Source organism: Perissodus microlepis, chromosome 6 (genome assembly GCF_051167445.1).
Source record: "Perissodus microlepis isolate ML-2025 ecotype Zambia chromosome 6, ASM5116744v1, whole genome shotgun sequence".
NCBI classification, from domain to species: Eukaryota; Metazoa; Chordata; class Actinopteri; order Cichliformes; family Cichlidae; genus Perissodus; species Perissodus microlepis.
The window spans coordinates 32,130,668-32,152,248 of NC_140466.1; the positions used below are offsets into that span (position 1 = coordinate 32,130,668).

At 39.5% G+C, this 21,581-nt stretch overlaps 2 protein-coding genes across 4 annotated transcripts in view; one reads left to right on the plus strand and one right to left on the minus strand.

Moving 5' to 3' along the window:
• Positions 1–8,541, minus strand: part of syngr1b (synaptogyrin 1b) — a 29,278-nt gene extending 20,737 nt beyond the window's left edge. The window contains exon 1 of one of the 2 annotated variants that reach the window (XM_084932034.1): positions 7,950–8,517. In XM_084932034.1, the coding sequence (XP_084788160.1) occupies positions 7,950–8,051 (102 nt within the window). In that variant the 5' untranslated portion in view covers positions 8,052–8,517. Of the gene's footprint in view, positions 1–7,949 lie in introns of both variants that reach the window. The other variant, XM_084932035.1, reaches the window with a different exon arrangement.
• A 505-nt stretch (positions 8,542–9,046) lies between these two features.
• ift27 (intraflagellar transport 27 homolog (Chlamydomonas)) lies at positions 9,047–19,523 on the plus strand. Of its 2 annotated transcripts, none has more exons than XM_084932037.1 (7): positions 9,047–9,261; positions 9,685–9,764; positions 16,859–16,918; positions 17,420–17,479; positions 17,702–17,819; positions 18,918–19,027; positions 19,192–19,523. In XM_084932037.1, exons 2-7 carry the CDS (start codon positions 9,720–9,722, stop codon positions 19,294–19,296), a joined length of 498 nt encoding a protein of 165 aa, XP_084788163.1. In that variant the 5' UTR covers positions 9,047–9,261; positions 9,685–9,719; the 3' UTR covers positions 19,297–19,523. The 2 variants fall into 2 exon arrangements, with proteins under 2 accessions (XP_084788163.1, XP_084788162.1); XM_084932036.1 differs by having other exon boundaries at positions 9,047–9,231.
• Positions 19,524–21,581: the final 2,058 nt, after the last annotated feature.

Here is a 21,581-nt window from a genome sequence, read left to right on the forward strand (position 1 = left end):
ATTACCAGATTTTTTTTTTTACCTTATTTTTGTTTTTAAGAAAAATAAGAGCCACATATGAGGATATTTGTTTAAAATTTTGATAGAACAGTAGCAGTATAATGTCCTCGTAAGTGGATATCAGGCCCTTGTACAGCAAAATTGAGTATTTTGGTCTAAACAACCCAAAATGTGATGTCCACATATGTGGATGCCAGGTCCTAGGAGGTTAAAATAGGTTCGTTCTTAGGATGTTTGTTATGTGCAGGCTGGGTTATCCCTTGAGTTTGGGGCCTTTTTTGTGCTTGAATGATTCCTAGGTCAGTGTTAAGTGGTTTAACATGCAGTCACAAAAATGAACCGACTGGACTGTGAATGTGTAAAAATGTTAAAAAACAAAAAACAAAAACACTTTATAACCTTCAGAAAGCCTTAAGAACTATTTCTTGAGACCCCTTTAAAAAAATGACAAGAAACTGGATTCTTGGAAGCAAATACTTTAGGCCAGGCTGAGATAAGTAACATTATTAGCAGTTTTCAAACCAGCTGTGTCCAATAGTTTGACTTTTAAAGACAGGTTTATATTTAAATTAATCATGCCTATAAGTATATATGTCTCTATGTTACTGTATTTTTGTCTTTTTTGAGAGTTAAATTGTGAACTTTAATCAGCGTTTTCATCCACAGGGCAGACAGAAGTTTTACTTTGGGCATGTTGACTTCTGAAAATAAAAATGCTTCTTTAGCACAGTCGAGCACAACACAGAACTAAACAGCATATTTAGGTGTATAGTGATTTGATGCTTTATGTTACCCCTGCGATAACCCGAATCCTTGAACAGCAGCAGAATTCAAGGAACTTCACTCAAGGGATCGATCCAAGTTTTGAAAGTAATTCTCTTTTATGCACAGATCAAAGTAGAACCACAGGCAAACAATGTCATGTTTACTTTGTGAGTCAGGTTGACCCTGTTCAGCTTACTTAAATCCAAATATTTTCATTTCCTCAATTAGAAAATTATCACGTCCACGTTACTCTCCCTGCACCTGTCACTGTGTTCGCTGTTCTTCTTTTCACCATCCAATACTCTCGTAACTAAAATGCGGCACTGATTCTCTGAGGCGGACACACACGTCATTATCACCTCCACATTCAGCCCTCATGAGTCAGAACAAGTGGGAGATGGATGGAAAAGAGAGGGCAGAGAATCCTCGACCAACATTCATAAACTTTTCTCTTTCTTACTCATTCATTCTGGTCTCCTCTCTCTCATAAGCTCTTCTGTGACGTCGCCCATCAACAAATGTTTAAAGGAGAAATCCAATCACGTAAAGTGTCTACCCTTGCTCTGTGGGTGATGCTAACTTCATCGTTTTTAATGTTTGTGTTTCATGCAAAAGTCACTTTAGTGACTGTATTGGATATCTCCATCTCAGGCGACCTAATCGCACAATAATTTACCTATTCTAGTTTGTTTCAACAAAGATTTTCAGCTGTAAAACGTAATGACAGACCATTACCAGGACAATAACAGGTAAATTCAGTTTAATGGTTGGTTGTAATGGAACTTAAATCCGCAGCTGAGGACTCCTCAAAGTAAAGACAAAAGGAAATAAGAAACAGAGGAAGACTGAAAAAACCTTCCTGAAAGGTAATGCTGGATCCAGGGTGTTCCTGTTGTCACTACTCAGTTGCTGACTAAAAAGAAAAAAATATGCTCCAAAGAGTAGATATCGTTGATGTTTTGAGAGTCTCAGTATCTGAATAAATCAGAGCAATCCCTTTCATGAAATAATAGATCTGTGTCTTTGTTTTTCCCCTCACCAAAATAAACCAGAAGACTAAGAAGACTTTTCATTGGAACAAATGTTTCGTCACTCATCCAAGTGACTTCTTAAGTCTCAGCTGAATGCAGGTTTCCCCAACGGCATAAATGGTACATTTGCATAATGACTTCCTTACCTGGATGAATTAGTACACATGAGCTTAACGAACATCACCAATTCAGTGGTTCAGGTATGTAGATGACACCTGGGTAAAAATGTCAGGATGTACCACAATTGACTGATCACAGTAACTCAGTAGACATCAAGTTTGCCTGGAAGGATATGACAGGCTAGACTTGTTAGACTGTGAGATTTCCATCAGTAACGGAGGATATTTAAAAGTTAATGTGTACCATAAACAAATGTTCACGGATCAGAATTTAAGGTTTGACTCTTATCATCCACTGAAGCACAAACTGGGTGTCATCAGTATGCTACAACACAGAGCGAACACCATCGCCACAGATACAGCGGCCCTGAGTAAGTGTGGTTATCCCAGCTGGGAAGGCACCTAAAGAAAGCTCCGGGTGATCCAGACAAGAAAAGGGACAACGGCTGAAAACCCTTAGTGATGATCTCTTCCATGTCAGGAGTATCAGAAGAACTGAGACACATTTTTTCTAAACAATCGGCCTGTGTGGCTTTCAAACACCAAAACACGCTGCGCCAAAAATTGGTCCACCCCAAGGATCGGGTTCCTCGACACAAACAGAGTAACATAGTGTACGCTGTTAATCGCCAGGACGATTGCCAGGATTTATACATCAGAAAAAACAAACAACCTCTGGCGAAGCGGATGGCACAACACATAAGAGCTAACTCATCAGGCCAGGACCCCGCAGTCTACTTACACCTACAGGCCAGTAGCCACTCAAGACCATCTCTGAATCGAGGAGGGGGCCTAAGGGTACATCTTTCGCCATCTTACAATGCTGTGACTGCAGCCATTCCCCAACTCTCTGTGAGTGGTACTCATGGCCATTGATCAGTGGTTGTTGATCAATCTTCATGACGATTTGCATATTAATGATCATGAAACTGACCTCACAGCCCATAGTTCGTTAGTAGTGCTAGTTTCAGTCATTATGCAAATGTACCGTTTATAAGGTTGGGGAAACCTGCGACTGAAAAATTCTCTTGGATGAGTGGCAAAACCGTTCTCCCACTGAAAACACTATGTCCAGATGAACAGAATCAACTGTCTGGCATTATCATTTTACCTGGTTTGCTCTTACTTCTACATTACAAACAGACATTAAATTTTACAGAATGGGATCTTAAATACTGTTCATCACTATAATGGACTTGCAGGAAAGTGCTAAGAAGTGCTTGACCTTTAAGCGATGTTCACATTGGAAGGGACAAAGTTTCATTATTGCTGAGCGTAGCCTGCTACACTGTCAATGAATTGCTAACAAAATATTGTTTAACCCTCTGAGGTTGAAGATGTTAACTTCTATCTTTCGGATGCAAGCAAAAAGCACTTTTCTGGAAGAAAAAGTTTTGACACGTCCATTAAATTGATTGATGTTCTTAGTCTCCTGATTGCCACAACGTAGGAGAACAAGTTTAACAAGAACATGATATGTAGCACAGGGATAGGGTCAGAGGTGACAAAAGCACAGACATCCTTTATTTAAGTAGCAATATAGATACTAGTATCAAAAATACTCTGGTAGAAGATGAAGTACCAATTCAACTTCTTTACTGAAGTAAAATAAAAAAGTACAGTTCTGAAATGTACTCAAAGCAAGAAAGTAAAAAGTAGCTCTTTGAAGGACATTACTACCAGCTATTCTTTTGCGAAGGACCTGGCACTTTGGAGTTATTGGAATGTGTTGTTACATGATGTGCAACATTTGCACTGTTAGACATAAGATGCATAAATTATGTATTTTTGGTTCTTTAATATCTTTCTATGCAATAATCCACAGTGATGGATATACTAACAGGATTGTCACATCACTGGATGTTTGGCATGCAGTGATGTGAAACAATATCTTCTCTTAAATGAGTCAAACCTAAAGTAACGAGGCTGTTTTGACAATCTCAGGAGTAGAAAGTAGATATTTGTGAAAAAAAAATGCATGTTTGTTACATGTTTGTTACGTCCCACCTTTGGTTAGGGTTATCACCGATAAGCCTTACGTGCTTCATATTATCCATCAGTTTGTGTGTGTTTTACAAATATGGAAGCATATGACCCACTGAAGTGAAAAAGCTGAACCTTTATTTGTTTGCATGTGTCAGTTTTTAACTTCCATTGAAAGTGTGACTTGAAGCCAACTGCCTTTTCACAATAAGAGCCACAACAGCTACACTATTGGGACATCTAGTATATGAACTAAGGAAGTCTCCTTTAAAGTGGTGAATGTTATAGTCTCCTCCCCCACAGACTGCTGCAGGCTCAATATGATACGATACATCACAAGCTAGGCTATGCCTGTTACTATGGCGACATGCTGCTGCTCTGATGACACCTCTGGACAGGGGATGTGGTGAGGAGTCATAAAGACACTCCATACCTGTAGAGTCTTGTCTTAGTTGTCACTTAAGATGTCGCGGTAGTGTCAAATCAATAGAAAATTATAAATGTGTAACAAAATCACTGCTGAAGCGATCTGTCACCTAAAAATGATCTTGAAAACATTTTTGAGGACCATAAAACTCTTTATTAAGACATTTAAACATGTGTTGTTTTGGTTTCTACTTTTAAGATTTTGAGTACTGAATGCTTGAAGAAACAACTTCAACCATTCAACCTCAACTATGTAACTTGAACATTAATAAACAGTCACATAACAGTAAAATGTATTGTTTAAAGATACGATTTAACCCCCTTTGTAGCGCAGTAATTTAGTTAATTGAAATAGTAATAATAATATAAAGATTAAGAAATTAAGATAGAAAATAAAAAAGGAAAAAACTGCAACCTTAGATAATAAATAGAGATTTTATAACTACAAATATCTACTGAGTTGTGCCATATACTTTCAACATAAAACCCTAAAACTCTCAAAAAAGGTGAAATAGCAGTGATCAGATTGTGCCATATTAAAATATGCTTTCCCTACGTGACTAAAAAAAATATTCCTGCATACAGATGAATTTACAGCACAACATGTGTCATATGTTTAGAAAAATTCAGTGAAAGAAATGTAACTGCCAGGTTTACTAATATAAATGATACACACAGTGCGTCATCATATTAGTATACCTCGTATACAGCCAAAAATCTGACCTCACAACTAAGCTTTACAATGATTAAATTCACGATTTACTGACACATCACATCACTAGCCACTGGCCTTGTTATTTAAGGCTAACGGGTTAATAAACTCGGTTTATTTCACCACAAACTATGCATTTTCTTTGTATTTCTAATTATACAAAGAAAGTTTATGGCACTTTCAGGCCACAGAAACTTTTTCATTTATAATTTTTTAAAGAAGAAAACCTTAGCTCCCACTTTAGTGTCAGGACTGTACAGTACAATACAAACCTTACCTTAGGTTTATATAGTTATAAGCATAATGTATTGACGCAACACTGGTAACTGACATTATATAACTGCTTACATTTTAGCTCTGAAAGCAACCAGTGGCTCTTAAGATGAAACTAAAATTTGAGAACCTGACTGACGCTAAAGTTCAGACTTTACGCTACAAAGGAAACACAATGAAATTTTAACTTTTTAACACTATAAAATCTTTGCAAGTGTTTTCTCTTAACCAACTGGTGCCTCAACACAGACAAAATCAGTACAGTGAAAATATAGAGATGAAGACACTGAAAAAGGGTTAGAAGAAAGTAAAAGATCAGAACAAACAATGCAGACCTGAAGTGTTGCTGTATAGCCGAGGCCGGTGTATGCAGGTAATACAGGAACAAAAAAATCTGTTAGTCAGGCTTTTAGAGGCTATCCCGAGCTGCAGAGCGCCAAGGCTTAGTGGCACATTAGAGAAATTAGTCCCTTGTAATTTTATGTTACATTGCTGTGCAAAAGTCTTGAAGCACCGCTCATTTCTTCTTATTTTGTTTCCAAGCAGCTACACTTTCTTGCGATATTTTAAAACGCTCTTGAACAATGATGCTCCAGACTTTCTGAGTCTTTCATTGCACAGTGGCTGCTTTTTCACTTATTTTCAGAGGAATGTTTCTTGTGTTTGTTAAGCCAATTATCAGTGACCTGTGAATCAGCACAGTGTCTACACATAACACATAACTCAGGGAAAAAACAATTTTAAATTGTATTTTTTGGCAAAAACACAAAATTTGATCCCATTTCTTTAGTTGAGTCTACAAAAAAATGATGCCAAGGATAACACAGCTTAACAGACATAAACTAGTATTTTAGCACCACCACCACGCATTCAGTTACTTTCATTAACGAACAAAATCCCAAAACTCCAATCATGTCTTCCTACAACCTTTTGTTGTGGCTGTAACCAACCTGTTGCCAGCACACAACTTCTAGCTGGCTAATACATCACATAAACATTCTTACTGATGTAAACTAAGAGAAATAATAACTAAAGGTAAGATGTTCTCCCAGTAGGTTGTTACCTTCAGGTAATCCCAACAACTGTGGTCAGGAAGTGCCTTTAGTCACGTGTAAGATCATTTGAATGAGTGCTAGATTAAAAAAACTACAACTCATTTTTCTTATTAAAAAAATGTTGAAGTACACCTTTCCACATCCTTTCCTGTTTTTGCATAAAACAAGGAGACATCAAAAAATTATTGTTAAAACAAATAATAATATGCTCTTTGTAATAGTTTGCACTGTTGTCAAAAATCAATCGTATAGTTCAAAATCTAAAACAACAACGTCTTGCTGAGTCGAGGAGTACTATCTGTTAACTTATTGTCCAAATATGTTAAAAATAACAAAAATATGAGTTGTTCTGAACAATATACCCATTGTGCAAAGTTTGAAACATCTCTGATATACAGCAATCTTCTTTGAAAGTTTACACAAACTTACATAAACAAGGACTGCTGGGCCTAACCTTTGCACTGCTGCATTTTGTTGAAAAAAATGTTTTAAAAAGTGCAATAATGCCTTCCTAATTGCTGCACATTACCAAATGTTCATCTAAAAAAATAAACTGTGACAATGTAATATATAAATCTCCGTTGGATATTCATCACTTGATGCGGTTTATGAATGGATGCAGTATATTTACTTCCTGTCTTTCTTAAAGTACAACAATTTAAGAGAACGTTCTTGATGCTTTCTAATGAAAACACATAGAATTGCATTTTCCTCCTCTCAAAATATAAACTACAGAAAAGGTACAGCTGCAAAAACTAGACACCCAAAACAAAAATCCTATAAAATACCACCTGGCAGTGCACTAAAAAGAAGAAAGTCTGCCCAAAATCCTGACTTTAACTAATTTAAATACATGTACATTTTCCATGTAATTACATAAGTACAATGTAAAACAATGGTCTGGTCAAATGAAATGAACTTGATTGTTATACATTCAGTTTATACCGAGCACATTTTCCTTAATGATTAATTATATGAATAAATAAACCTCTGGTTTCATACATTTCGGCTGTATTTTCCTTAAAACTCAACGTGGAGCCTACACTTTGGGGAGCACTTCTGTTGCCATCTGTTTACTATGCTTGTCAAAAGTGTTCTCCTACTGTTGCTACTTTCATTAGTGCTCCTCCTCCTCCTCAGAGCCCGGAGGGTGGACAGTTATTATTAAATTATTTGCTATGAAATCCAACAACTGTGTGACTGTGTTCTCACTGTGCTCATGAGAAAACATCCTCTGGTCACTAATGTATCATCTGTAGAAGGTGGATTTTGTACACAGCGATCGGGACTCAATCAACCCATCAACCCACTGCGTGAGGAGAATATTATTAGTGAGATCAGTTAATAGCACCAAACACACAAGTGAAAACAAAAGTTAAAAGAACAAAACACCACAAAGCATGTTACAGCTTCCTTCAGTATCTATAGGAGCTCCTCTCTGAAATGAAGCCTGTGTGGGCCCTCAGTCGGCTAATTCAAACCCATATTTGACAACATATATGAACGATTTAAAAAGTGGTGGCCTTTGTAGCTAACTGTGTATCCAAGAACAAAGTTATTTTTCGTTTTTACGTCTCCAACTCACCCAAGACACTATGCGGAGAATGGTCTGAGGCTGCTGGAGGAAGGTGACGGGGTCGAAGGCTCCTCCGGCTTTCCCGGCTCCGTATGCCTGCATCCCCTCCATGGTCCTCCTCCTCCTCTCTCTCCCTCCCCGCTGCTGGCTCAAAGGCACAGGGTGTGTGGAGCACCGGGTAACCGAAACGGAAAATCCCCGAAACTGCTCCCTATCACCACTACTGTACTACCGCTGAATCTGCACGGCTGGGATGCGCGTCTCCCCCCACCCCCGGTCTCCTTTGGCGACCTGTTCTCTCGTGCTGTTGGTTTTAAATGTAACCTCTAATATTTCTCCTTTATGTGTGGGTAAAGAAAGCTTTGTGATGGTGCTAGATAGTGATGCTTTCTCCCTTTAGTTCAGCGCAGAAGCCGGTGGCGACCCCGTGAACGCGCCTCCGTTGTCACGCCTCGGACGGAGCGCTCCTCGTCAAAACACCCGAGTAAAAAAAAGAAAAAAGAAAGAAAAACAGCGACGTACTCAGGACCACTACAGAGAGTCACGCGCTCTTCGTTTATCGATGGTGGGCGGAAAAACAGTGATTAAACCATTAAACCAGAACATGATATTAACTTAATCAACGTTATATGATAAAGTGTGTGAGCTGAAAATAAATATTGGTAAAGGGTTATTTTGTGTGACAGCACTTATTAAAACACTAGAATGCTTCTACACGAATAAACGACAGTATAACAGTACCACCACCCAACAACGTTGAACTCCATGATTGATGGTGCCGTTGGTAGGTGCAATAAATTCCGCCCTCTAGCGGTCTTACCGTATATTACCTGAATATGCAAGGACCTCACGCTTGTTTTCTCCTTCAGGCTTTATACGTGATATTGCTCTGTTCTTCAACACGCTCCATCAATCTTTTGTCAAGTCGGCTTATTGGTGTTATAAATGGTTGTGCACACTGGTATTTACGTTTGTCCACTGTTTCAGTAAGTTCTGTCTAACACACTCTGCAAAAGTAGCCTTTTGCTTCCTTTACGTCCTCACAGAAAGCCAATGAAAACGCGATTACGCGATTACGTCCGCGCCGGCTGGACCAATGAAATAGCCCCGTGGCTGGTTGCTAAGAGACGCTTTGTGTCCATGTTCCCAGGCTGCAGGGAGGATAATCCAACGCATATGGACCGATAAACAGAGAAACATAGCTCGATTAGCTTCAAGAGAGTTTTACCTGATAGAGACCGGAAGTCATCCCATGTAATGGTCAAGTTAAGGGCGAGATGTCTGCTGGTCGGTAAGGTTTTCAAAGCGGCCCACCTGATATGTAAGGAACGGGGGCTAAAGCTAGCCTTTTACTACAGAAACATCCCCAGCCACAGGTTGTGTCCTTCTTATGTTTCAGATTCAACCTACTTGTTATAGGACTGACGAAAAATACAAGCCTGATACTATTCTAAATGTGAAAGATGATGTTTGTTGGGTCTATTTTATCATGTAGCTACAGTCATTTAGCTTACACAAACCAATCACTGCCGAGTGATGATGTTTCAACTTACAGAAATGATGGTGAACCAGACACTAAACTCTAAAACTCCCTGATAATGAGGGGGGTTAATTACGAATTCTGTCGAGAACGAAGTCCTTAAACACAAATTAAATTATTAATTATTAATTCACAAAAACGACACCGTAAACACAACCACAGGTTATTATATTTGTATTCTTCCGTGTGTGTGTGTGTCTGTAGGAGATGCTGCAGTGGGCAAAAGTGCTCTTTCTCATATGTTCTACAGCGATGGCACTCTCTTCCAGAAGAATTACAGCATGGTGAGAGCATTAACACATAGTCACTGAAAGGCTCATGGTTTGATCCCATAAGTGAAGTGAGTCTTCATACTTTAGATCAGATGTGTCCAACATAAGGCCATCCTTTCATAAGTTTTACAGCTTTTCCTATTAATGCAAAACAAAAGGAATTAACTAGGAGATAAACAACTGAATGATAGAAAAGTGCCTGTTTTTTTCCCCACCATCTATAGAAATATGTAACAAAATCAACATTTACGGTACTGTGAATTAACAAAAAATGTGTTTTGTAAATACAGGACAGTTTGGTGAGCTACCACAGCTCTCTATGTGATCATTTGTAGTTAAACATCTTTACAATGACAGAAAGTTTCACTCGTTAGGCCCACGTAAGATCAGCGTGTGGTAATAATATGAGTTTGACATCATTGCTTTAGACTAATCTGTAAGGGTTAGGACAGTCTTTTGTTTGGCTCATTGGTCATTTCATTCAGTTTATACAGTGGGGGTATCCGTATTCTCCTGAACGATAGATGTTGCCACTCAGACAAAATCTCCATATTGTCACTGGTACAGGAGAAGTCAAAACCAGAAGCATAGAAGTTATAAAAGCATATTCCTTTTTCCACCCTTTTTTTTGTTGCAATATTTCTCTGCATAATCTGTGGATCTCCGAGCTCATGTACTGATATATCATTAAAATGGCAGAAAAAAACGGTACTCATATCTTCAACCTGCATTGGTTGGATTGCCTGCAATGCCTCAGGTTCCAAAAATCAAAAGGTACTTGACCGGCCAGAGCGACACTCAGGTGGTATTGTAGGCAAGTGGATGTGATGTCAGTTTGACATCATTTTTGTCACCTGGCAAATGGTGAGCTTTATTGATGTTACCATGGTAGCAATCAGTGACACCGGTCTGGACCAGTGGCAATCAACACTTGGTGCTTTACACGTGTATAGACATGTGTATATGAAGTTTGGTTTATCTTTAGATAGTTTATATTAGGGGTGTCAACATAAGACTTCAGGGGCCAAAATCAGCTTGGAAAAGATTCCAAACTGGCCCACTAGAGGGCTTTGAAAAATTTAAAATAAGGAATAAATTTAATACGTTTTACAGCTTTTCCTGCTGGTAAAGACCTCCCCCGTGGCCATTCATACTACACCTATACCATTTAATTACTTACTTAATTACTATAAGTGAATAAGTAATAGATAAATGGTTAAATTACAGAAAAGTTTCAGTTTTTCACTATTGACTGTTGACTTTGTTTTTTTTTGGTCTTTATCTCATAGAAAAACTGAGACATAATGTTGAAATTGCTCTTCTTTTTTTAATATTAAGATTTCTCCGGGCTTAAATGTGTAGTTAGAATTCTTTACACAGACAGAAAGGATTTTTTTCTGGTTTGGCTCACTGAAGATCAGAATTAGTTGAATGTGGCCATGTAAAATGAGTTTGGCATCCCTGGTTCATATAGAGGAGCTGCTATACTTTGTGTATTTAAGTATACACTTGGTCCGATTCACTAATTTTGTTGTGTAAGGATGAATGTGAGGCTCAGAGCGTATGTCAGCATGCCTTTCAGTTTTTGCACCAATGTACCAGCTGTGGATATGTCCTTCACGTGGACTTCAAGCAGACTTGAACAAAGTATAATAGAATGACTACTTGTCTGTGACCTGCAGCAGTGCACATCTGAGAAACTGCCCCCTGGTGTAGCACTGTCACATAACACAGAGAAAGCGAGCCCAATGCCAGAGATACTGCAGTGTATGTGGGGTAGGCAGCATAACATGTCTTATAACAGTAAGTAGGGATGTGTTGTACTCCATTCACACAATCAGCAGAGGAATGGAGCTGTAAAACAAGTTGTTCAGGGATTTACAGATCGGGGTGTACTCCGTGACTAGCCACAGGCTTATGTTTTTGTATTCAGGCTGGGTAAGTAAGGTGAATTGGGTTTGAAGGAGCAACTCATGAAGTGCAATGCTGGCTCATTGCCAGCACAGAATAGATAGTAGTTTGTAGGGAATAGCGTTATCTGTGTGCTGTGACGTGCTCAGAAATCCAGGCGTTCAGTCCTGCCTGACACTGCAGCAGCTAATCAGCATGTAATTGGCAAAATGTGCTTCTTTAGTAGGCACACTTGTTCTGATAACTAGTATTAACCTTCCTGAGACCCATTAAGGTCTTAGAACTCTACATGTATTTATAGATATAGGCATAGTAGTTAAGCAGTGAGTAACCGTGCACAGTTAATCACATGTAGTCGTTTACTTCAGATTTGCTCAATCAGTCAAGAACTGTAGAATTTTCAAATTAATGAAACAGTAAGATGTAATTATACATCAATAGCAAATCAACATGTCTAATATTAGTCATAGAGGACTATGTTTATATTGCATGTAGTTTCTTTAGTGGAACTTCTTGCAGGCTTTTCAAGGACCTGCAGAGGTCTTTACTACAGGACTCACTGAAGTGCACAACAGCATAATGTAGCAATTAATGCTGACGCAGAGAAGGACTAATCTGCATTATTTATGCTAATCTACACGAGAAAAGGAACCATGTCATTAACCTGACTCTGTGATATATGGCGGCATGGCTGTTCAGCGATTCGCTCAGTTTTCTAAAGGGCTAGGGCACTGCAAAAGTAAGAAAGTGTAGGTGCGGTACATGCATTAACTCGTGAGTATGGATATATATTCATGCAGGTTTCTCAACACACAGCCACTCACATTTAGTGAGTTTACCATAAAGTCGTGCAGTGGTTATGGTACAGAACAGGTTGGTGTATGAATTACTGGACAAAGGCCAAGTGTGTGTGTGCGAGTGTGTGTGCATGCATGCGCCTGTGTGGTTGCTCAGATCTTGCTGTGTCAGCAGTTTTGGGGCTTCTGAGGTGACAGGAACGTCGATAATTAATACAGCAGGATTCTGGAAAGCCACCAGAACAGGTACTTAACTAGCAAACACACACACCAGCATACACACAAAACAACAACAGGGATGAGTTTCTTCATACTGCATAGGCTTAATACAGTAGGCACTTGTTTGTGATGCCGTGTGTGTCTCTTCACAGTGAACTAGCGGGTCATTGACAAAGTAGAAAGAGGCTGCAATTGGGAGGCCTTTACAGTTTGTAATGGCCTAGCATGCACGATTGCTGAATGCCAGGTCAAACTATTAGACATCTTTTTAACTAATGCAGCTAATATGAGTAGATCTAAAGAAATGATACAGGTGGAGCTGTGTGAAAATCTTCAAATACATAACAAACAGGAAAATAAGAAGAGAAGAAGTGATGCAACTTTGAAAGTAAGTGGAGAGAAATTCAGGTCTGCATTTGTGCCAGTAAATCAAGGCTCTGTGTCCAGTTGACACCACTTTATTAGCTGAATACTCTGAAAGAAATGCTCATGGGGAATTGCTGGTCACAGTCTTTGCTGTTGCTATGCAACTGTTAAAACACCTATTTGTAGCCAACCGCTTGCCTGATATTAGTTGAAATATTTTTAACTTCTTAACTCACTTGGTGTAAAGTGCCTCATGTAAAAGGAACTTGACTTTTGAAAAAAAAAAAATTGAAGCTCTTAAACCACGAATTATTCATCCAGAAGTTACTTTGTATTTTCAAGAGGGTAGTAATAGTGAAATGTACAAATTTGGCTTCAATTCCAACATTTGCACAAGAAGTATGAATATTTACATCTACAGAGCTTCGCCCAAGAGGAAGAACCCTTACTCAGGACTGTTGAACACGTTAATGTTCCCTCTCGTTCTGACTCCATAGACCTTTCTTTGCTTCTCGTTACTTTGAGCAGTGTTTTGAGTTGGGTTGTTTAACAGGACTCTTTGCACTCCTGTAAAAAACTAAGTACGCCCATTGATTCAGTAGCTTGTTGAACCACTTCTAGCAGCACTAACTTGAAGTAATCATTCTCTGTATGACTTTATCAGTTTCCTGCATCATTGTAGTTCAATAAGGAGAGATCATTAGAAGGAACTGAACATGATTTGTCGATGTAAAGAATTCAATTTGAGGCATTTGGCGGCTAGATTAGGACAAGATCCCCTGGAGTCTAGACTCTGGTGGTGGAGATAAAGATGGAGGCTTGAATAGGGCCTGAGTGACTAAGGAGAGGCGGTGATGGGGAGGAGGTGGAGTAGATGAAGGCGTCTGCAAAGGAGAATGACAGATACACAGTGAGATTTAAAGTATGTAGAGTGAAGGCTGATTGGCCTAAAGAAGGCCGGCAGAAAGATGATTGGACTAGACCAGTGATGTCACAATCAGCTTGACAGTGTGGAAAAGTGGAAGTGATGTAAAGCTTAGATTAGCCGACAATACCTGGCAAGCATACAGATGTGTGACTACAGATCTCCCTTATTGAACTTACGAATTAGCTTCAAAAGAATTTTTCCTTTACGAGTTTGCTTTAGTTTATTGAGATTTGTGACCACTTGTTTTCTTACTTTGGCCACAGTATTTCAATTGGGTTGAGATCTGGGCTTGGACTGGGCCATTGTGCAACCCCTTGATTCTTTATTTTTTCTGTCGTTCTGCTCTAGATTTCCTAAATTTGTCCTGATCTGAATACATCTCAATACTTTGCCAGGTGCCCAGATGCAAAACAAGTCCAAATCATCACTCCTCTACTGCCATGCTTGACAGAGGGTATGACCTGTGTTTCATTTTTGTTCGGTGTTTGTACATTATGGCCAGTCATCTCCACTTTGGTCTCTACTGTCCAAAGGATATTGTTCAAGACAACTTGTGGTTCGTGGAGATGCAACTTTGCAAACCTAAGCTGTATTGCCATGTTGTTTTTAGAGAAAAGAGGGTTTCTCCTGGCAGTCCTTGCAAACAAGCCGTACTTGTTCAGTTTTTATTCTGTCATATATATGAGATTATATATATATAATCTGAGATGTAACTCTTGGGTTTTTTCGTGGTTTCTTTGAGGTCTGCACAATCTGACCTTTGGATGAATGGAGTGAATTTGCTGGGGTGCACATTCCTGGAGCTGATTAGCGTGTTTTTACAGGGATAGGGATAGGATATTTTAAAAACTGTAAATGGACAACAAAGTATTTACAAGGTCTTTTACTTCTACTTATTTTATTCCAGATTCTTCCAATAGCTAGGTTTGCTGCAAAAAAAATATTTTTCCCTTAGAGCAATATAAATTAGTGTCATTTTTAAAAATGTTAACTGATATCATGATTGTAAATCACCAATCCCTGGGGTACTCCACAGGTGACCTTTCTAATCTAATACCAGTAACTCTGTCCCACAGCTTTCAGTTTAAGATTTAAATGCTGATGGAAACAGGACACCATATGTGTTTCTTTCATGGGGCTTAACCGGTGCTGTGAAGGGTTAATCCTTCTGCAGACGCCCAAGTCATCCCTCATGTTCTTCAACTTTTGATTTTGAAGGGTAGCCGAGGCTGTCAGCCATTCCGCTCACGTCCTCCTTTGAAAATGTCAGACAGCCTGTTAGCAATATTCCAAGCTTATTTGCTACTAATAGGCTCTCATTGACATTCCAGCAAGAAGCTTCCTATGCATCACACCAGCTCATTAGACTGCTCTGAAGTGGGACTGCAGCATGGTCTGTGTGTGTACTGCTGGATGCTTGTTATGAACTCTGCGTGTGTATGAATTGGGTAAATGTTGGTGTGTGTATTTCACAGAGGCAGTGAGTGTCCACGGTGCGTTTGTGTGTGCGTGTGTGTTTGCAGGATTTTAGTCTCTTGCATTTGACATGCTTCGTTAAGTGTGAGCTCAGGTGATCAGATCAATTTAGAGTTAGATGCTGATGTGAAGAAACCTCAACTCACTTCTTCAAGGTCATCACTGATCTCATACCAGTGAATAGTTGGAGGGGGAAAGACAGCCTGCAACTATCTGGTCCATTTAGGATTTCTTTAGATCTCGTAGCCTGTAAAGAAGGTGAATTTGTGATATCGTCCTGCCTCTCTACTGCCTGCACATTATCTCCTTTAACAGCTACCTCTGTTTGCTCTGTACTAAAAGATCCCAACTACCTTCAGCAGTTTGTTTAACATTAAGACAGTTTGACCAAAGTTCAAATAGCTGATGTTTCCTGAACTGTAGTTTGGGGCAGATTCAAAAAACAGCTGCCTCCACCTTGCAAAGGAGGACGAAGGTTTACAGCCACTACAGCTCTTTTTGTGTCATTCTTATTGTTTCAAAATATTTTTGCAGCTGCTTTTGTGTGACGAACATTCAACATTCATTTTAGTAAACAGCTATACCATCTATTTGTTTTGACAAAAGATAAAAACTCACACTGACTGTTTCTGTGTTTCTTTTCACATAAACACATTTTTTCTCTCTTTCACAGTAGATATAACTCTAAAAAAGAAAAATTTACAGTTATCCCTATTCTTTTTTTTTTTTTTTTTAATGGCCTCTGTTGACTCCTGTTTTGAGTTAATGGCCAAGTTGTTTTTGCTTTGGTTTACTGTCATGTCAGTTTCGGTTGCTGTAGGCAGCTGTTTTTAGTGAAATTGTTCTAAAAGTCCTTTGTAAAATACTTGCTTACCTCTAAATAACAGCACAAAGTAGGGAGCAAGAACTTAGGACATAGTGGACCATCAGAAGCTAAATAGTCAGATAAGAAAAAAGGAAACTGAACATGACACATATGTACATCAGCTCAGTATGGCTACAAACAAATGCTACCATAACATTAGGTTATTTAAAGGCTTAAAATACTTTAAATTCAATTAAATATAGCGCCAAATCAGAACAACAGTCAACATGTATTGACATTTGCCATACAGCAGACTAGACAGTGGTAACTCCCTGACAACAAACTTCTCTTCTCTTCTCTTTTCTTCTCTTCTCTTCTCTTCTCTTCTCTTCTCTTCTCTTCTCTTCTCTTCTCTTCTCTTCTCTTCTCTTCTCTTCTCTTCAGCTGTTGCAGATTGTAAATGCATTTTGACAGGCACGCCCATAATGTGACAGAAAGAGTGATTGTTTATGACAAAGGCATGCCAGATCCATCATGAAGAGGTTTATTTTAGCTTTACGTCACATAACTAATTTAACATTTGTAGCCTTTTTTTGTTTGGCAGACAACAGGCGTGGAGCTGCTGATGAAGTGTATCAACATCCCAGCGACCAATGACAGCGTGGTGAGTGCAACCATGTGCCTAGAATCCATTGCAGGACTCTAGGTGGAGGCTACATTTTGTTGAATGAAGCAACAGATATTAGCCACCCAACCACAGCTTAAAGTTCATCTCTCAGCCATGGTTGTAAAAGGCTGATGGAGTATTGTCGTCACCCCGCCAAGTGGGCTGCATGGACACTTAAGTTTGTGAATGCAGTAACTAGAGAACAAGGCCATGTAGGATTTTGAAATTGATAGTTGTGTCGACTAGGAGGCTGAGGGGAAGCACTGGCAGCCGCCAGTCTGTTTTTAAAATGCTGACAGTTGGAATCCATCACTCAGTGTGGAAGAAGCTTTCCCAGACATATAATATTGTTATTTCTTCATCTGAATTCAGTATGCTATTTGGCAGTATTGTAGGTCTAAGATTAATGTCCTTATAAAAGAAAATGTGAAGTAATTTGATTAACTTCCCGTGAATAACACTCGTCCGTCTCCCCCTTTCTCTGCTTTTCCCCACCAGGAGCTCTACATCATAGACTCTGCAGGGAAGGAGACATTAGTGGATTCCTGTGAGAAGATGGTGAGACTCGTTCCCTGGATTTTTTTTTAATCTGCATGATACTAGATAAATTCATCATCTAGAGCTTCACCTCCTGTCATAGTAAAGTATTATTTGATTTGCTACACGAGTAGCGAAAAGTAAGCTGATGTGGGACCAATCATATGTCTGTCCCACTTCCCTCATTCCTTGTATATAAAAACCAACATTTCCCACCTCATCACCACTCGTTCCTTTCTGTAGTGGGGGGAACCTTCGTTGCTGTGCCTGGTTTTTGACCTGACTAGTGAGCAGTCTTTTGCTAACTGCAGCCGCTGGCTGGAACGAGTCCGTGCTCATTGCCAGGGTCTCCATGTTCCAGGTAACACCTCACAGAACATGAAATACTGGGAAACGGAAAATAAAAGGGAGGGAAATCAATCAAGACCACTGTGGTCAGAAGAAGACTGATATTACCAGCTGCGGTAATTTTAATATGGTCACAAGTTTCTGCTCTGAGACCCTCTCAGCTCCAAGATAAAATCAGTATGTCAAATTGAGGTGGCTCCCAAAGTGGCTTACAGATGTGCAGCAACAGGAAGGCTAAAGCTGCATAAACAGCATGTGTTACATAAGATATCCAGTTGTATGTGTAGAAGGGTATCAGCTGAGCCAACTTACACATGTAACCCACTTTGCAACCCACCATCTCCCAACATCTCTGAAAAAAGTTTTGAAACATTAACTCACAAACCACAAGACTTATGTAACAAAATCTTTTAGACAGATGAAACCAAAGGGGATGTGTTTGCTCATAGTGCACAGTGTTTGGAGAAAAATGGAACTCTGAATTTGTTGAATAAGTTATTGCTGTTTTTACTATTGAATCATGAGGTGTACTTAGCTTTTCAGATATTGTTTCTGCATTTTTTTTGAATAAATAAGGAATAATGACAGTGGAATATGTCAGCAGTTGCCATTGATGTGAATTTATTTCAATAATTAATGAATTGGTAAGAACCAGATAAACTGTTCCGTTACTTTAACTTGTCAATAGTTAAATAAAGACCCAAAATCTTTACAAACATCTCAAATGCATCACTTAGTCTGATGCTATAAAAGAAGAATTCATACTTATTTTACAAATAAATTTCACATTTTTGAATTTTTTGAACTTTTTGAATTTCCTGAGTATGTGGACCCAATGTCAGCTCAGATTAGACGATAGCGCAGCTGATACCCATCTAGCCTGTTAGTGTCATGTAAGGTGAGCTATTTATGCAGCTTTAGCATTCCTGTTGCTGCACCCCTTTGTTGCCACTTTGCAACCCACCAAAAAAAAAAAGACACATTTAACTACAAATCTTTAAAAATAAGTTACCAAGCATTAACTGAACAAACAACAACACTTCTGGAATAAGTCTTGAATCTGTGTTTATGTGCATCTCTAAGTGCATCTTTGTGTTTGCGTGTGTTCCAGGTGTCCTGGTGGGCAACAAGTCAGATCTGTCTGCTAGAAGAGAGGTACAGGCATCTGTGGCCAAGGAATGGGCCCAGAGTCAGGGACTGGAGTACTACGAGACCTCAGCTGTGAGTGAGCTTATCGCGCACATCGACACAGCGTTCATGGCAGACTTTAACAGTTCCCACATCTGAAGGATAAACTATGCAGGAAAATATCCCATTCTTTATATCTTTTTATAATACAGTGACTACTGCCTGCATTTCTGTCTGTTCATGTTTGTCTTTTACAGAAAGAGATGGAGAACTGTGATGCTCCTCTCCTCTGTTTAGCTCGGGCCTTCCACTCTCTGTACCAAGAGCACCGTGAGACCATCCAAAACCTTAATCCAGGCTAGACCACCACCACCCTACCCCACTTACCACACACCTTGATTTTTCACCATTAGGAGGATACAAAGTATCTCTTCTGAGAGAATTTCATCGACTGAGGGCCTTTGAAACTCTTACAAATTCAGATAATACACAGCAAAACACTGTTTTCTACCACACAAGCAAAGGAATAGCTTGTTCAGACAGATATTTTACTATGACCACAAATAAAGTTGTTTTTCTCTGATAATAAGTGATTAGCCGTGTTCTGTCTTATCCGTGTGTTTCCTCTGTGCTCAGATAGTGGAGGTTTTCTTTCACATCGATGGTTGGGTGATTACCAAAACCACAATAGCACTTCAGCTCATTGTGGGGGTGGGGGGTGTCTGTACCTCCTTTTTTCTTCTTACAACTCCTCTTCTGTTGCAGTGGTTGTTCCTGATTTTAGGCAACGCAAATGTTTGATCTCCTCTTCTTATTTTCTGCCTCTTCTGCTCGCCCTCCTTATCTTTTCTTTTTTTATTTCCTGGCGTCAGCTTTGCCTCACTTGGCTGTTTTTGTTTGGGTTTTTTTTTTGCATTCACTGAATGCTATTTTCTGTTTCTTCTCTTTTCCGTTCAGTTTCTTTCTCCTGCTGTTCATCTACTGCTTTCTCCCTTGCTGTGTTAACTCCCTGGCTGCAGCCCTCGCACATCATTTCAGTCATGTCCCCTGTGCGGCGCTAACAACCAGTAATCACCGTTCTAATTAGCGCTCTCCCATTCAAACCAGGTCAAAGCCATGTCCTTGTTCTTTCTCTGCCTCTCAGACCAGCTGCTACCATTCAAATGAGGGCACACTGGTTTGAGGCAGACACAATAGTTTTTATCTCATTATGCACCACATATAATAACTGCAGCATTTACTCATGACGACTCTGTCCTGTTTTGGAGTCCAAACTCAGTCGCAGACTTTGTTTTTTGTGTGGTCTTTTGAAAATCGCAGCTGTGTTTATTCCCCAAACATATGCAGTAACTGGATAACACCTAGAGGAACTAATTTGGAAACTTTATCCCCCTCAAAATGGTTTGTAGTGAAGTTCTTACCAGAATCTGCATTAAACAACTTATAATTGTTATTGCAGCTTTTGTACTCATTGAGTGGGTGATTATAATTATAGCAATTAGGCTCTCTATCCTTCTCATTCTTTCTCTCCTTATCGTTTTGTGTCTGTAATTGGTATGTGTGTTTGTGAGGGTGTCTGCATGTGTTCTTTCTCTTTGTGCCCAACAATGTGCGCTTGCATCTCCGTAAATGTATTGTGGCACTGGCAACTGCAGTTGGCTCTTCAATGTGGAACCTGTAATGTAAGTACTTGCGTGTGATGGATCTTTGGAAGTGTGAACTCATAAACCTGGAAGGCTTGGGCTCGGTGGAGCCTTTTTGAAGCGTAATTACATGACTGTCTTCTGTTCTTCATCTACAGAAGCTTCAAGGACAACCTGGCTTATTGTTGATAATGAAAAATCGCTGTGTTCCCTTTATATTCAGGGGAGGGTAGACATACTGTAGAAGTAGGAGGTCTAAAAAAAGTCTCTGTGGAAGGTAGGTCATAGCTGCAGTAGCGGGTGTGTTCATCTTTGGACTTAGTTCTGACTGCCAAAAACTGCATTTGTCAGATGGCCACTTGAGGTTTGATCCAAAAAGATTGACATAGCTTTAGGGTCTGAAAATTAAAGCCTCAAACCTGCATCCTTTTTGATGACTGCCAGGTGGGAGGGGGAGGGGGGGGTCCTCTGTTTCAAAAAGAAGTTGTATTTATTTTCCTCATATGGCATCATATTGCTCAAGAACTGTCCATCATATTTGGATGTGATGCAACCACCGGTTGCTAGGGAAAATTTGCATTGCCTGACTGGTTGCCAGTGGTTTTTGGAGGTTGCAGAGAAGGTGCTGCACCAAAAGCTTCACAGTGATTGCTGGAGTTTTTCATGTTTCATGCAAATATTATGCAAGTAGTAGCCCAGTGATAATGAAACTTGAAAAAGTGCAACAAAAACTACAAATGGCCCACAAAAAAGTTGTCTGTTGTCTACAGCTCTGAGTCACAGCTTTTACTTTGAAGGCAAAATTTCACAAGGATTTTTTTATCAACTGGTTGAGAAATGCACATTTTTCTCTAGTGAAAGGTTGTTCCCAGGGGATCACTGATTGGTCTGTAGGCCTGTGTGACTGGGACCAATATGACAGAAACCAGATCAGCGCTGGCACACTGAGCCAGGTGTTGAAAACAAGCCCCACCACCTCTCCAGTGGCCGCAGATGAGACCTGC

Bases quoted from the DNA above. Each gene is read 5' to 3' on its own strand.
- ift27 (XM_084932036.1), top strand. From the start codon at position 9,198: ATGGTCAAGTTAAGGGCGAGATGTCTGCTGGTCG. The intron at 9,232-9,684 runs GTAAGGTTTTCA...GTGTGTCTGTAG, and splicing joins GGCGAGATGTCTGCTGGTCG to GAGATGCTGCAGTGGGCAAA. The intron at 16,919-17,419 runs GTGAGTGCAACC...TTTCCCCACCAG, and splicing joins CAGCGACCAATGACAGCGTG to GAGCTCTACATCATAGACTC.